Source organism: Cyprinodon variegatus, unplaced genomic scaffold (assembly GCF_000732505.1).
Source record: "Cyprinodon variegatus isolate N-32 unplaced genomic scaffold, C_variegatus-1.0 Scaffold431, whole genome shotgun sequence".
Taxonomy (NCBI): domain Eukaryota; kingdom Metazoa; phylum Chordata; class Actinopteri; order Cyprinodontiformes; family Cyprinodontidae; genus Cyprinodon; species Cyprinodon variegatus.
The window spans coordinates 152732-168853 of record NW_015150884.1 but is presented as its reverse complement, the minus strand read 5'-3'; the positions used below and the strand labels follow the sequence as shown (position 1 = coordinate 168853).

Genomic DNA, 16122 nt, shown 5'->3' with positions numbered 1-16122 from the left:
TTTAAATTCACGGTCATCTATCAGGAAAATTGTAAATATCTGCACTAAATACTTAGTTTTCTAATATCATGACATAATATGTTGAGATATTTATATAGCATGTAGTATCTAAATCAAAATCAATAGCTCCACTAAAACACTTTGCTGCAATAGAGTGAAATGGTGACGCTACATTTTGTCTGTTTAGATCCATTTTCTCTTCATCCAACCGGGCCTTTATAGGATTCATCAGCTGCAGGTTGGATACTGACTGCTCATTATTCCTCTAGGAAAATCGGACTAAAAGAAAATGAAATCATAAAAGTTAGAATCAATAACATTTTTGCAACAACATCTGTCATAGTAACACGAGAGGAGGCATTTAAGAAATGATCCCATAAACACATGTACTTATAACTTATTTTTATATTAATTTAAAAACAACAAAATATGATTTACAGAGATTTTATTTTACAATTAAACTTGTCACAAAACCTCATCACAAAACAACTAAAGGTAGAGATATATCACTCACTCGTCTACATTTTAGCATCTTTACAAAATAGTTCAATCAGAGCGAGCTGGGTTTTTCAGCAGGAACCGGTTTATTTAGTCACAGGAGCCGTCCTTCCAGCCATCTCTCCATCTCTCGTCCACAAGAGAGCAGTCGAACTCAGGCTTCCCCAGGCGGACGTTGACCTCATTATGTAGACGGCAGAACCACTGGGAGAGCGCGTGGCGGCTGCTCGTATCCGGGTGGTTGGTCTTCAATCTGCGGGGAGGAAATGGGATTTTTCTTAGAGTTGTCTTTTGTTTTTGACGACACCATCCTCTCATTATGTGTTAATAAGCTTTAAATACATATATTCACTGTTTTTCCTAGTTGGAATAATTAAATAATTACATGTAAAAGCTTCTTGCATATTTGCTGCTATATATCTAATATTTTTATCGTTTGTTTTAACGTCACTGATCGGATTTTCAAACAAGGTCTTTAATGTTCAGTGGGGCTGAAGTGAAGCTCTTGCATCATTTTCATTCACCTTATTGACGGCATCAGCAGAGTAACCGTCCCACAGCATGATGCTGCCACCAGCATGTCAGTCACTGTCGTCAAATAGGTCAATCTTTGTCTTATGTGCCCAAAAATGTATAAATATAATCTTCCCTCCAGTAGGTATGTGGCTTGTAAATGCTGGCAGCAGCAAACGTCTTCATTTAGGCTTAAAGGGATTAATTTAGGACAAGGTGTTTACTTCCTCTCCTCATTCCTTTATCACATGCTTCAGTGATAACTAATCCAGAGCATTTCTGTTTATAGTCTTTATGAACCTTGGCGATTCTTCAACATCCAGACCAACTTATCTTTCTGCTTTAACACTAATAAAGTTGGTTAGATGGTTAAAGATGGGACTCAACTTGGTTTTCTAACTGTGATCACAGCCAATGTGATAAGGCAGGCGGTAATGTTATGGAATGATTCCAACCTCAACCCTTTTGATAAATTATGGACCATGCTCCAGAGCTGAGAGACTCGTTTAAATTAATTGATTTTGCTAAAAAACAAAACAAAAGAGAGTCAAACATCTAGATCGACTCAATCTACAGCAGACAACCATTCCAACTTAAAAAAAAATACAATAAAGCTGTCTTTAAAAGCTTCAAATATCTTTCATGTCTATGATGAGAGTATGCAACCTGCCAAAAACCATGTGTGGTCGTGTTCTACCTTCCCCTGAGATCTTCTGCACATTCTTCACATGGGTAGAACTTGGAGAAAAGGTTGATTAGCTGTCGCATATCTTGCTGCTGGGTGGAAGACGGACGATCGGGGTAATATGCTGCCATGGTGTGCAGGAGGGACCAGGAGCTACGTCCCAACTCCTCTCTGTCCAGTGGACACTGAGGCTCCGTCTGCTCTGTTTCTGGTGCACGCTTCTCCTGCAGAACAGAAGGGACAGTAAAACCAATAAAGGTCAATTGGTTACAGCAGGAGTCTTAAATGTTTTCCAGGCCTAGGACCCCCAAAATAATGGCAAAAATTGTGTTATATCAAACTGGTCCTATAGTCACGCTATTACAGATGGAATAATGTAACGAAAGTAATTTCACTCTGGGATTATTAAAGTATATCTGATTCCTGGTTGATGGGACAGGTGTTGTGAATGAAACGGTGCCCAGCTTGAAAGAGCTCCTATGTGTCGCTGAATGTGTGCATTAATAACTGAAAGATCTTCTACCTTCATTTATCTGTTTACTACAGTGTGCTGAATTCATGTCAATGAGGATTTAAAGACAGTTCAATTAGTGGAAAAAATTGCAGGGTAGTATAAAAAATTTTTTTTTTTTTTTTGTTTTTTTTTTTTGCAGTACCCTAGGGTTTGCAGACCCCTTGTAGAAGACCTCCGGGTTGTAGCATTTAACAGATTGAATGTAATTATGAGAAAAGGCTCCAAGGTCACCTAGTCCTAAAAGGGGGGCAGTGGCAGTATTATGCCATTTGGGGATGTTTTGTAAATGAACCACTTGTTAAAAACTAAAAATATAAATTAGTGGATTTCTGTAGAGAACAGAACCCCCACCCCCACCTGAACCCTTTGACCCACCTGAACAGCTGCTGCTGTGGTTTGCTGCTTCTGCAGTTTCATCCAGGACTTAAAGTCCATACAGGCTCTACACGGTTTCTTTTTTGCCTCCCCGCTTTGCTCGTGTCCTTTCTCGGAGCTTTCCTGCTGCTGGGCAGCAATCGGGAAGGGAAAACCTACGAACTCCGATGGGGTGGCGGTCGATTGTCCTCTGGCTGTTGGTTGCTCAGCCATATTTTCGTCAGTTAGTACCTCTGAGTGACCGATAGATAACAAAAATGACTGCTGGAAGATATTAAATTAGTTACGACTGGAAACATCGCCGGTATCTAATTTCCTCTGTTCCGTGCGCTCATCTTCGGTGTTAATTTGGGTAACTGGAGCAACTCAATGGGGGGGTCAAGTTTCGTAATTGCGAATTTCCTTGTTTCTCACGGACTTTTTATGGGAACGGTACTGCTTCCTGGTGTTGTGTGGAGGAGAGTCCCCCGCGATTTAATGCGTGTAGACAACGGCGCTGTGCGCTTCTACGCAGTCTGTTACGGCCGTAACAGACTGCGGTGAACTGGCTGGTGAATTCAAGTCAACTATTACAATATATTGTAATAAAAATCTGTGAAGCCGCAAACTAAATGACATTCACGAGCATTGAATAATAAAAAACTGACTTTTTAAATACAAAAAAAAAAAAAACTTTTTCTAGTCCTATTGTACTGTTACTGGTGTAAGAACAATACAATCAATCATTCATTTTAAATATTTTGAATTATTCTTAATTTAATTTAACTGTTATGGTCTCATTATGCATTTTTTTTGTATTTCATTAATATTTCTTACTGTGGCACATGGGCGATTCTAGACAGGGGCCAATAAGAGGGTAAAACTGGTCCCATGTGCTGCACACATTCAAAGGTACAGTGGAGGATTTTCGTGAGATGCCTATTAAATGCATGCAAAAGCATGGACAAGCCCTTTTCTCCTCATGCACGCTCTGTTTAAAAGTTGCTGTTGGCATCACTCATACAAGCCTACTTTCCAAAGGAAGATTTGCAATTTTTCCACTATGTCAGACTCACCACCAGTAAGTGAAAACAGGGATGGGCACATAGGGCGGCCTTAGGTAAACAAATCAGAATGATTGACAATAAAGAGGACCACTTATTTTGATGATCCACCCAGAAAAATAACATCCTCCAGTATACTGTTAAATAAAAGTGAGTACATTTTTTCTTTAAACATATTTTCACTTCATTTAAAGGGACAATTTGTGGATGGAATAAGACAATTTATGTTTCAAATAAAACTTCATTATCTTATTTCAAGTAAATTTAATCAAACAATTATATTTCAAGAGCAAAAATGTTCATTCCTTTAGCAGATTACCTTATTTGCCTGCTCAAATATAGGGCAAATTAATCTATTTTAATAAATGTTTAATTTTTTATATTAGTTTTTGGTACGTAATAATACATTTCTTATGATGGTATACACAGACAGGAAAAAAAAACAACCTTTAAACGATTTTATATTTTGTTTTTACAATTTACTTTAACAATTATTTTGAAATTACATTCAGCTATAAGCTTCAGCTCTAAATGTACAGGATCACAGTTTTCATATGTAAACACTGGCCCCAACCTGGTAGATTTATTCTAGAACCAGCGCTGCTATGGCCCAATGAATTTGTGCCTATTTATATCTTCTGAATTATTACCAGAGAAAGAGGGACCCATTGATTTCTCTATTTTTTCTTTTTATCCTTATTTAGAACAAAAAGTGTGACAGTGTGTTTTTTCAATGGCAGTAGAATGTTTATAATTGTATAAGACATACAACACTACCTAAAAAGGACCCAATATTACACTGAGAAATACCTACAATTTCTGGTGACGCTTTAAGACAAAACTTTTTTTTTTCTTCAAATAAACAATTTATTTTACCTCATTTTAGATCTTTTTTTTTATAAATCCTAGCCTAAAATGTACACCTAAACGCACCACCCTTCTTACCATAAACCTTAGTGTAGAAGCGCAGTGACTTCAGAGCAATACCGAACCGGGCGGGGATTCATTTTAACGGAGGAACTCTGCGCTCCAACCCACCGGCAGAGTGTGCATGCTGTTGATTATACCCTCTGTTAAAGTAAACTTCTTCAATATTATTTTCATATGTGACTTACAGTCATTTTTTTGTATTATTCGAAAGCTTGTTAACACTTCTACCCCTTTAACCACGGCACTAACCGCTGGGTCTTAGCTGTCACCTCTCACTAGACTGCAGTTAGCCTTGGCTGGCTAACAAAGCTGACACGTTTCTCCAGTAATTCCTTTTTTTTTTTCTTCTCCCCAACAGATTGGCTGCAGCAAGCCTGGGTTGCAACAATGGGTATTTTGGAGAAAATCGCGGAAATAGAGAAAGAAATTTCTCGGACCCAGAAAAACAAAGGTAAAGCAGAGCAGAGCTGCTAGCTAACCAACAGCTGCAGCTGCTGACCTGGTTAGCTTTGGCTCGGAAAATACAAACTAATTTAGTAATGAGGTCGAAACCTGCCCCGAAACAACAACAATAAAAAAAAGTTCAACCCCGCTTTAAATATCTAAAGACATAGGTTTGATATTGATCTTAGAGTAACAAGAAGTTAAAAAGCTCCAATAAAGAGTAAAAACCTGCATGCTCAGCTGGGAATCAGATTTATTGCCAAGTAGGTTTGAACTTACAAGGAATCTGACTTGGTGTTGATGGTGCAGACAAATTATGTATATATATATATATATATACACACACACAGACTCTATAGCAATATACATTATAAAACATACAATAAATAGTATATACTAGAAGGCTGTTAATGTAACGCAGGAGGTCTTGAGATGCTGCATTGGTGTAGCTTCTGTTCCAGGTCCTGATCCAGGGAGGGAGAGAGGTAGTGTCAGTGTGACACTCTGGGCCTTGTTGATAAGGCTGGTAGCGGATGGGAAGAAACTGTTCCTATGGCGTGAGGTTTTGGTCCTGATGGACCGCAGCCTCCTAGAGGGACTAAAATAGTTTGTGGCTGCGGTGCGAGGGATCAGCCACGATCTTCCCTGCACTCCCCAGAGTCCTGGAGGCGTACAGATCCACGAGCAGGCTCAGATTGGTTATCTGTGATACTGGGCATTTGCCCGGTGGGCCGGTCCTAATTTCAGCGAGCTTAAATCATACCGGCCCCAACACTTACTCTCACCTATCTGTGACAGTAAATATCTCCAGGAGCTCAAGAAGTACCGTAATACAATGTTAACTACCTAAATCGGGCATCCCCAAAGTCGTTTCTTGAGGGCTGCTGTCCTGCAGGTTTTAGAGGTTTCCCTGTTTTAGCACAGCTGATTATGATGATTGAAGTTGAGCAACAGCCTGTTAATCAGCTTTCAGTTAAAATCAGCTGTGTTGGAGCAGGGAAACCTCTAAAACCTGCAGGACAGCGGCCCTCCAGGACCCACTTTGGGGATGCCTGATAAATGATGCATGCAGAATATATATCCATTCCTTGTCATGCACATCCTTGTGACGGTTGGCATATGGTGCAATTTTATATTTCTTGAAAATGTAAAATCCTTGCAACCATCTAAATTATAATAAAACTAAAACGCTTTCTTTAAACTGAACTACGATGTACCTCTTATATTTGGCAAATTTATGTTTGAATATTTTTGCAAAAATATGTTGCGGTGCATGATGGGGTTTTGCATCTAAAGACTAATGTTTACCACCCTACGTGCATTGTTGCAGTTTAGGATGGCCTCATTTACAGTAAGCAGTATAATTATAATGCAGCGTATTATGGATCTGTGTGCATGTTAAGACTTCCTGCAGGTCTAGAGCCTAGACAGATTTAAATTCCTTATGACATGTAGACGAATGTTTCCAGTTGGGCATTTTAGCAAAGGGAAAATTAAAAATCCACTATTTAGACCCCTCCAAAAAAGCAGTAGTTATCTCTGTTGCTTGTGGACATTTCTTCCTTCCACTCAGTTTTCTATTAATATCCTTGGATGCAGCCATAAGTAAATAGCTGACGTCTAGCAGTAACCTTTGGCGATATCCCCGCGTGGTGCAGGATGTCACTGACTGTGCTGGATATGATAGGCCAGAACAAGTATAACAGTTCAATATAAAATATGACTTTGTTCATTTATGTAATACTAACAGGTTTTGACCGAACCACCTTCATTTTTAAAAGAATTTATTCAATATATTAATTGTTATTTTCTAACTTATGATTTTTCCGGCCCTGGTTTAGGCCTTGATATTTATTTTACAGGGTTGCTGACAGGACATGGAGCTTGAGAGGGAGAGAGCGGAATCAGTTCTAAGTCATGACTGTCATATTATTATATCATGAATATGCAGATTATATTTTACAACTTCGTGTTTGATAATTATGTAATTTGTTGTACAGTTGTAGCTATTCAAAAAATCTCCACTTTCCTTGATGGGCCCTTGGCTGGTTCCCTACAATTCCTCCAAGATTTGTAGTAAAATATTCTTTTTGTCATGATTTGTGGACATTAAGATCTAAAGAGAAGTGTCATCTCCTGATCAGACACTTCAATTCAGTGAAAGGGTGGAGTCAGAGTAAAAAGATATTCAAGAGGGGGTCACTCCAGTGACTGGAAGTTGGAGGGGAATTCACTGGGAGTTGGAGGGAAGTGGACCGCCATTCAGTTGGCGTTTGACTGGGAAGGGCATGTTTGAATGGCTGCTACTAGTGGTTGAAGATAGATTTGATGATAATTTTGGGGCCGTCCTATTCAGAAACATTTTCATCTGAAATTCATGTAAAACTGTCCAATGCTGGAGTTCAGAAACCTTTAAAGGAACCAGCTGACATGTGGTGCTGATTGAGATGCTCCAGATGTTTCCCATTTTAAAATTTATGGACAACTTAGAGTAAATGTTAACAGCAAATTACAAATTTACTGTCTTATGACAACATTTATTATTATTATTATTATTATTGCATTTTTTTCAAATGATTGAATGAAGCAGCTTATAGTGCTTAATGATTTTTTTTTTTTTTTTACTCTGCAGCTACAGAGTACCATCTGGGTTTGCTAAAGGCTAAGCTAGCCAAATACCGAGCTCAGCTCCTGGAGCCGTCCAAATCTGCGGGGGCTAAAGGTGAGGGCTTTGATGTCATGAAATCAGGAGATGCTCGAGTCGCGCTAATTGGATTCCCTTCAGTTGGTAAGGTAGGTGGACGTAACCAGGGTTGGTTTTTCTCTTTTTGTTGCAGCTGTGAACTGCCTGCTTAAAAGCTCCCTGAAACATTAAAAAAATATATATTTTCATCATACATCCAGGCTTAGTTGTCATGTCCTCATCATGTGATGTTAAAGCCACGGCAATATAAAAGATGCATTTAAAGATACATTTTTTCCCTCTTCAGTCCACGTTCCTCAGCTTGATGACGTCAACAGAAAGTGAATCTGCGTCCTACGAATTCACAACCCTCACCTGCATACCAGGCGTCATTGAGGTGCCTTTGGTTAAACTATTTTCTTCCAAGTCAAGCTTTAAACTGGTTGGTTTTTATTTAAAGAAAAAAAATTTTTTTTTAATTCTTTACTTTTTTCTATCCCCTGCTGTTGTTTATTGGTCTTTAGTATAAAGGGGCCAACATTCAGCTGCTTGATCTCCCAGGAATCATCGAGGGCGCCGCCCAGGGTACATTTTAGCTGCATTATGGCAAATTTTTCTCTCATGTCTGCAAAACCTTCATAGGTTCATGTCTTTGCCATAGGAAAGGGTCGAGGCCGACAAGTCATCGCCGTTGCCAGGACGGCAGATGTGGTCATCATGATGCTAGACGCCACGAAAGGAGACGTCCAAAGGTTTGATGATATTAAAAAGGTTTGTAACCTCGGAAGACCGTCGTTATAAACAGCAGATTCTTTTTATTTTTTTTTTCAGAGAACTTCTAGAAAAGGAGTTGGAGTCGGTGGGCATCAGACTGAACAGGACAAAGCCAAACATTTATTTCAAGGTATCACTGTGATCCATATTTGGTTCTTTATTTTTATTAGTAGCTGTTATGAGGTTTGTTATGAGGTGCAGGTGCTGTAGAGAGAAAGTTGAAGTTGAGTTTGGTTAGCTTTGTAAATAAGAAGTTCTTTTCTCAATCTTCTTGCAGCCTAAGAAAGGTGGCGGTTTGTCCTATAACTCCACGGTTCCTCTCACTCACTGCTCGGAGAAGCTCGTCCAGCTCATCCTCCACGAGTACAGTATCCTTCAATGAGATGACAGAAGAAAAAAAAAAGCTTTCCTTCCCACTTTCCCAGCATTTCTTTAACCTAATGTATTAGAAATCTTTAATGCAGAAGTTCTCTTCAGGGAGGACAGCACACCAGACGAGTTCATCGACGTCATTGTTGGAAACAGAGTTTACATGCCCTGCCTTTATGTACGTCAGCTCTTCTTTATTTGAAATGACATATTATGCATGTTTGAAAATCTCTTGCCTGATGCGGATTGGAGTTTACAGGTGTTCTTCTGTGCCATCAGGTGTACAATAAGGTGGATCAGATCTCCATGGAGGAGGTGGACCGTCTGGCTCGCAGACCTCATAGTGTTGTCATCAGGTTGGATTTCCACCTACCACCTCTTCCTTCAACACACATTTATCATATAAATGTGGAAATATTTGTAAGTCAAAGAAGCTTCTGACCTCTGCCTCTGTGTTTGTCCCAGCTGTGGAATGAAGCTGAACTTGGATTATCTCCTGGAGACGTTGTGGGAGTACTTGGCGCTTATTTGCATTTATACAAAGAAAAGAGGAGGTATTCTTTTTGAAGGACTCTTCCACTTTGGCTTGAATGTACAATAGATCCCTGAGTTAACCTCCTCATTCCTCTGCTTCCTGTCAGAGCGCCCAGACTTTAACGACGCCATCATCATGAGAAGAGGAGCATCAGTAGAGCATGTGGTCAGTAGATTTGATCAGTTAGTACAAGTATCAATGCATTTGAACATATAAAATAAGTAGTGAGTGAAAATGTGTGGGCATAACTTTTTTCTTTTTTTGTTCTTCACCTGCAGTGCCACAGAATCCACAGAACTCTAGCCAGTCAGTTCAAATATGCCTTGGTGTGGGTAAGTAAGCTAACTGGGACAGTCAACATTTTTAAATGAGACGTTGGATTGATTTGTTTATTTTAATTTATTCTGAGTCTAACTTTGGATCCCTTACTTTCCCTGGTGTTACAACATAAAGCGACATATTAACCTGTTTTTCTTAGCCTCTCTTCAAATGGGGAAGATAAATAAATGTAACTTTTAAGGGGATGCTTTGAGAATTACTGCCATCTAGTGGTGAAATGGGGGTATTTCACTCAAAAGAACACTATACCCTAGCTCTTCGGTCTGCATCCTTAAAAATCCAGACATTTTTACATTCAGTCCTGCTAATAAAACTCATTTAGAGCCACAAACATTAAAGACACCTTTTGTAAAGAGAGAAAATGTGAACTTATTTAATAATTATCTACCAAAGATTCTTCCATTTTTTTTTTTAAGAACTGCATTGCCATTTACAATTTTAGCTTTTAAAATGTAGGGAATAAGATTGTAAAAAAAGATAATTAAAAAATGGATGGAAATGGAGTGTTTGATTGGGCCTTTTGGTAACGAGGTATTCCAGGGATGTTTGGTATGAAAGAAAGGATACATTTGAAAGAAGCTGAAGTAAAGTGGAGGATATGTGATGCTGTGGGCCTGTTTCTATTTCTAACATCCTGGGAAACGCTTTAGAGTTAATGCAATCAATAAGTCATTGAAATAGCAGAAATAAGAAGAATTCAGCCAGAAACTAATAACATGGAGATAATACGCAGAGATGGTTCGCTCTACACCTACGTCTTAACGTGAGAAAAATGGGTTTCTTCTTTCTCATACATAAAAAAAAAAAAAAAAAATTGTAGATGTTAATTTTTTTATTTAGGACAGAAAATTCTAAATTTTGACTTTTTTAAAAATTTTTTCAAAATTATTACACAGCATTTCGGATTTTTAACATAAGACAACATTTGTTTCCGTGTTATAAAGAGGTCATACCTGTGGTTCTTACCATCTTTAACACAAACTGTAATTGAGGTTATTTTAATAAGAAATTTTTTCTGGCGATTTGGCCTCTGCAGCATTGATTGCATATTTATTATTATTAATGAATCCCATTAATTCTGATTCTGTCACCTATTACAATGAGAAGCAGTTTGGGCAATTAATACCATGAAAACCTTTTTTGAAAACTGCTTTACAGATTTCTGTGGGTTTTTATTGTCCACTTAATGTTCTAAAAAAAATATTGTATGCCAAAAATAACCAGAGAAAATACAAAACACAGCTTTTAATTGAGTGAAGTCAGGATTTTTTTAAAGTCCAACCAAAACTGCCCCTCTTGATAAATCCTGATTAATCATCAAATGGCTCCATCATGTTGCAGACAGGTTCTAATTAAGCTATTTGATGATTAATCATCAAATAGCTTAAATATATCTGTCTGCAACATGAAGGAGGTTAAAGGATCTCAAAAAGCTGTGGTGAGTCTCCCCAGGATTGTCCAGCCTACCAAAATAACTTTCTCCTCAACTTTCTCCCCAGTTAAGGTTAGAAATTGGGCAGAAAGGGTCTCAATGCAAGAGCACATAGGCCTGTTTCACATCAGAACAGATGGGATACATCGATTCACATCAGGTTTAAAGATGAGGCAGCATTTCAGAAAAAGGATGTCAGATTTAAAGAATTAGAGCTGGTGGTGGTAGAGTGGTGATCTGGGCCTGCTTTGATGCCAAACACTCTCATCTGGTATCAAATACTTTATTTTATTTGCTCAGATTATCTCTTTCTGATTTGAACTTTGTGAAAACACTTCCTCTATCTCTGTTTAATCAGGCACATATTGGACAGATTCAACCGGTCAGCTTTCCAGGAATTGAAGTCCTCACCTTTCACATTGTCTTGTCATTTCAGGGAACCAGCACCAAGTACAGCCCTCAGAGGGTGGGCCTAACCCACATCATGGAGCATGAGGACGTAATCCAGATCGTTAAGAAGTAAACCTCTTCTGAATGGACGGAAAATAAACTGTATAATAATTATACAGAAAAGGCAAGAACCTAGCATTGTTATTTTGTATATGAAACCTATCCATGAACAGCAGATTCTGGACTAAAAATGTAAGATATTGTCATCAAGAGAGGAAGCGATAAAAATAAATTCCATAAAACATTTTATAAAGTCTGTTTGCTTCATTTGTACACAGACAGGAGTTTTTGTTCCCTCTATAAGGTTATTAGAGATCCCTTTAGGTGTTCATGATGCAGAACCTGATGCTTGGTGTCCTTTGACCCCAACCCCACTGCCAGCATCCCTGCTGTTGGTGCTCCATGGCAGGCTTGCCACTTTTCTCTCCAAGAATATATGGGCTCCCATTGACTCGCCTGCACACACAAGCACAATAGTGCCTTTAAATATTAACAAGCAGATCTTCGGTCCAGGAGAGGGGCACCGAGTGGGAGGCTTCACTAGAGGGAAAGTGGGCTAAAAGATGTGAAGAAGATGCCTCTTCAGACTGTGCTGTGGATGAAGCGATGGTGTTTGGATATAACCTGACGTGGAAAGAAGAGATGGAGTATTCTGGAGCCTAACCACAAACAAAGGTAGGGTTTTAACTGGGCGGGTGTTGTGAGCAGGCGTGACACTTGATGCTGCTCGGCTCCATATGGCGGGGCAAAGCGGCAACAAGCACAGCCAGGTTTAAGAAAGGGAATCTAGGGTCATCTTCACTCATAATGCTATTTTGTATGATTGTTACTTTTCAGGATATCAGGAGAAGAAGGCTTTTTAATTTGTAGCTGTTAAATAGGTTCAGTTAATAAAGTTAGAGAGGCATTCTTCACCTTCAACCTCTTTTACAGGAAGTGATGCATGATTGAGAAGTGGAGGAAAAACATGAAACCTTTTTTGAATTATTTTTTAAACAGAAATCTGAAAAGTAGCTTTATTAATCTCCTTATATCATGAACCCCCACATCCCATTTGGCTACAACGCTGGTTTCTGAGGCGTATCTACAAAAAAGTATCTGTGAAACTCTATTTTTTATGTATTGGTTAATTAATTAGACTTTTGAATTTAGCCTGAAATACTCCATTATATCTCTGGCTTTGTGATTAGGGTCATTGTCCACCAATCCCATCACCTTTGACCAGCATTTCTGTTCCAGCAGAAGAACACTCCTCCTGCCACCACCATCTTTAATTCTGCAGATGGTGCATTCAGGGACATGCAGTGTTAGTTTTCTATTACCTAATGGCCTAATCTTGGTGTAATTAAAGGATCTTGTGTCATATTCTAGATGTGTCCCAAGCTTTACATTGGACACCTGACCATTCTTTCATCTTGTTTCTCATAAAGTCAAGTTTTATCAGCACACGATTAATAGATTCCCCATCTGAGCTGTTTATATTGCAGATCCTCCAGAATGATCACGGGTGGATTTCATGTCTCTAACAAATCAAAAAGATAAACAGGACAATAGCTCATTATTTAGTCTGTTACAGTATATGAGCCACAAAGCCATAGTAGCAGACTTAGGTAACAGAAGAAAATTGATCATAGCTTGTTATGAGTGAAGCTTATAGCTAACTGCAATTTCTAAGTGTTTGTTAAATTAAATTACAAAGGTGAAATAATTAAAAGTGGTCCAAATGACAAAGCAGTCACGGTCTGTTCTGTCAGCACATATAATGATAAGTAATTAACTAGTATTTTACTATAAAAACTGATCAAAAATGTAACATTCTCTTAAAATTACTGTATTTTCCCTTAATTTGAGCAGGTGATTATGATGATCTACCAAAGGAATTTAGTGTTTCTGCTCTTAAAAATTGAGACAATTAGCATGCACCTGAAATAAGTTATTGGTCATTTCTTGTTATTTTTTCCTAAATCAAGGTAGGGCAAGTTTATTTGTATAGCACAATTCAGTACACTGACAATTAAAAGTGCTTAACATGAATTAGATAATACAATAGAAGAAAAATAAAGATTTAAAAAAATGTATAAAACAATTGGACCATAACCTTATAATAATACTTTAGTTAGCAGTTTAACTTCAACAGTCAAAGGCGGCTCTAAACAAATGGGGTTTTATTAACTTTGACGGATTATATTGCTCTCCCAAAGGAATTTAGTATTTTTGCTCTTAAAAAATTAGATAATTATCATGCACCTGAAATGAGTTACAGTAATAGTCATGTTTTTTTTCCTAAAACAATGTAAAATACACTTATTTTAATTAAATCTAAACTTTTTTTAGTGTATGTTTTCAGTACAGGTGACAGAACCAGTTCTACAGGGGCACTGGCCCTCCTTTTGGCCCCTGTCTAGAACCGCCCCTGCTCCTCTCCCCTGACCTGTTAAGTTAGGCTGACAGGAACGTCTTTTTTCAAAGCTTAACTTTGTTCTATACTTCCATTTCTCAGGCAATGCATTGGTGTAACTAAGTAGGGAAAATAATGTGACGTAAAGTGCCTTTAAGCAACTTTGATTTACAGCTTTATCATGGAATACTGATTTCTGAGAGATGGTCATGGAATGTAAACAAAAGAATGGCAGCTTATATATGAAGTATATAGATGGTTCCGTTTATTTTCTACTCCTGAACACAGAACTCAGAACAATTTCTTAGGATAAATAATAGAAATGCATTGGATACATGAATAGGGCAAAAAAAAAAAAAAAGGTTCAACGTCTTATCTGCCCCCTTCTGGTTCCTTCTGCTCATCACACGATGCTGCAGTTCCTCATGTTCTACTGCTGCTTCACTACAGCCAAGTTACCTCTCACTAGAAAAACACCTCTGATACAATAGAGACACACATGTCATTTTAATCTGATTAAATATATTCTGATTGTTGTTTATACTTTTTTGCATCATAGATTTGATATGTTTACTGTTTATTTTTTCTTCAGAAATGCATAAATTCTTTAACTTTTCTTACCCAGATTCAGCCAGATGAAAACATAAAATGCATACAGGGACAAACTCAGAATGGATACACTCCGCCTTAAGTAAACAGAGGAGCAGATGTTTTATTGTCAGTTCAAGCTGATGATGACATGCAGAGATAAGACATGATTGCCTCTCCATAGGATACATCTTTAAACTAGTATGCTTTTGTCTCTACATTGCTTTGAGGATTACATTTATATATCTATGCTACAAACATTGTGTCTATTTTGGACCATTAAAGGTACTGCTTGCAGCAGGAAGAAAGAATCCTGTAAAAGTAGATCCATCATCATTCTCCAGAGCAGGTGATCTGCTGTTCTGTTATGGTGAGAAAGGAGATTCTTTTGTAGGTGATTATCAGTCAAATATTCTGACTAGCTCCTAAAACAAATCTGATTATCTTACTGCTGGATTGATTTGGTTATTTGTGATTTGAATCAGTTTATTTGGGTTAGGAGAAATCCCAATCTATATTTTTAATATACCTCCATGACCTCTGCTCTCTAGCAGTATATCCGGGTGTATGTATGACCACAATTATATGAATTAAAACCTTAATTAGGCATACTTGTGTTAAGCAGCAGGATTTTGAAAAAAAAGCATACAAGCATGTCCAAAATTAAGACAAAAAAGAAAAAAAGAACAACCACAAAATTCATTGAAACAATTCTGCAAGGAATGGTCTATAACGCCACGGAAACGGGAAAGCCTTGTTACCATAAACAGTTATTGCAAATGCTTGATGGAGCAATATGTCATATATAGCATCTTAGGGGGGTTCTACATAATGCTCCTTGTTCTCCTATATTATTGTGATTTTTATTTTTTTTTAATCTGTAAAGTTGTGATTAATTTCTACTGTTTATTTCTCCATTGTACTACTTTGCTTCATTAAGCTAAAACATTTTCCTAAATAAAAGCAGATAGCATTTTCAATTGGCATATAATCTAAAAGCCAAGGTATGGTCTTTTTTTAAAAGTTGTTCTTCATGTAGAGGTAAAATCCTCCTTGACATGTTGAATTCTAACTGATTGCTTTTTCAAATATAGTGCTGTGAAAAAATATTTCCTAATTTTACAAGGAGCAAAAACTATTGAAACCAGTTTGATATGAAAACAACTGACTCTGCAATCATTTTACACTTAATAAGCATGTCACTGTTTTTGGCCTAAATATCCTGGAACTCTGCAAAAATAAAAATATAATCATTCAGTGCATCAGACAGTTAAATATTCTCTAAAATAAATAAATAGAAAGTATTTCAAATACAATTATTTTATGTAACCATCAATATGGGTAACAAATTATATATATATAAAAAACTAACTTTGTCTCCAAGACATGCATTCATATTTAAAGAAGACATATAGATCACATAGCACATGTACAATCGTCTGAGCAGCGCTGATAAGTCCCTCACCGGCCGTTATAAATCCAGGCCTTTTAAAACAAATCCCTTCTCTGACGTGCAGAAACAACTGTTGCTTGGTGATAGCACAATGCCTCT

At 37.7% G+C, this 16122-nt stretch overlaps 2 protein-coding genes across 2 annotated transcripts; one reads left to right on the top strand and one right to left on the bottom strand.

The window, feature by feature from the left end:
- Positions 1–415: 415 nt before the first annotated feature.
- gfer (growth factor, augmenter of liver regeneration) lies at positions 416–2988 on the bottom strand. The gene is made up of 3 exons (XM_015388633.1): positions 2586–2988; positions 1709–1920; positions 416–751 (listed from the first exon to the last, which is right to left on the bottom strand). Exons 1-3 carry the CDS (start codon positions 2796–2798, stop codon positions 589–591), a joined length of 588 nt encoding a protein of 195 aa, XP_015244119.1. The 5' UTR covers positions 2799–2988; the 3' UTR covers positions 416–588.
- Positions 2989–4591: 1603 nt separating this feature from the next.
- drg2 (developmentally regulated GTP binding protein 2) lies at positions 4592–11821 on the top strand. Its single transcript, XM_015388626.1, has 14 exons — positions 4592–4706; positions 4917–5009; positions 7635–7795; positions 7993–8082; positions 8210–8270; positions 8347–8437; positions 8517–8589; positions 8737–8827; positions 8909–9006; positions 9108–9184; positions 9294–9382; positions 9470–9528; positions 9642–9695; positions 11571–11821. Exons 2-14 carry the CDS (start codon positions 4946–4948, stop codon positions 11655–11657), a joined length of 1095 nt encoding a protein of 364 aa, XP_015244112.1. The 5' UTR covers positions 4592–4706; positions 4917–4945; the 3' UTR covers positions 11658–11821.
- Positions 11822–16122: the final 4301 nt, after the last annotated feature.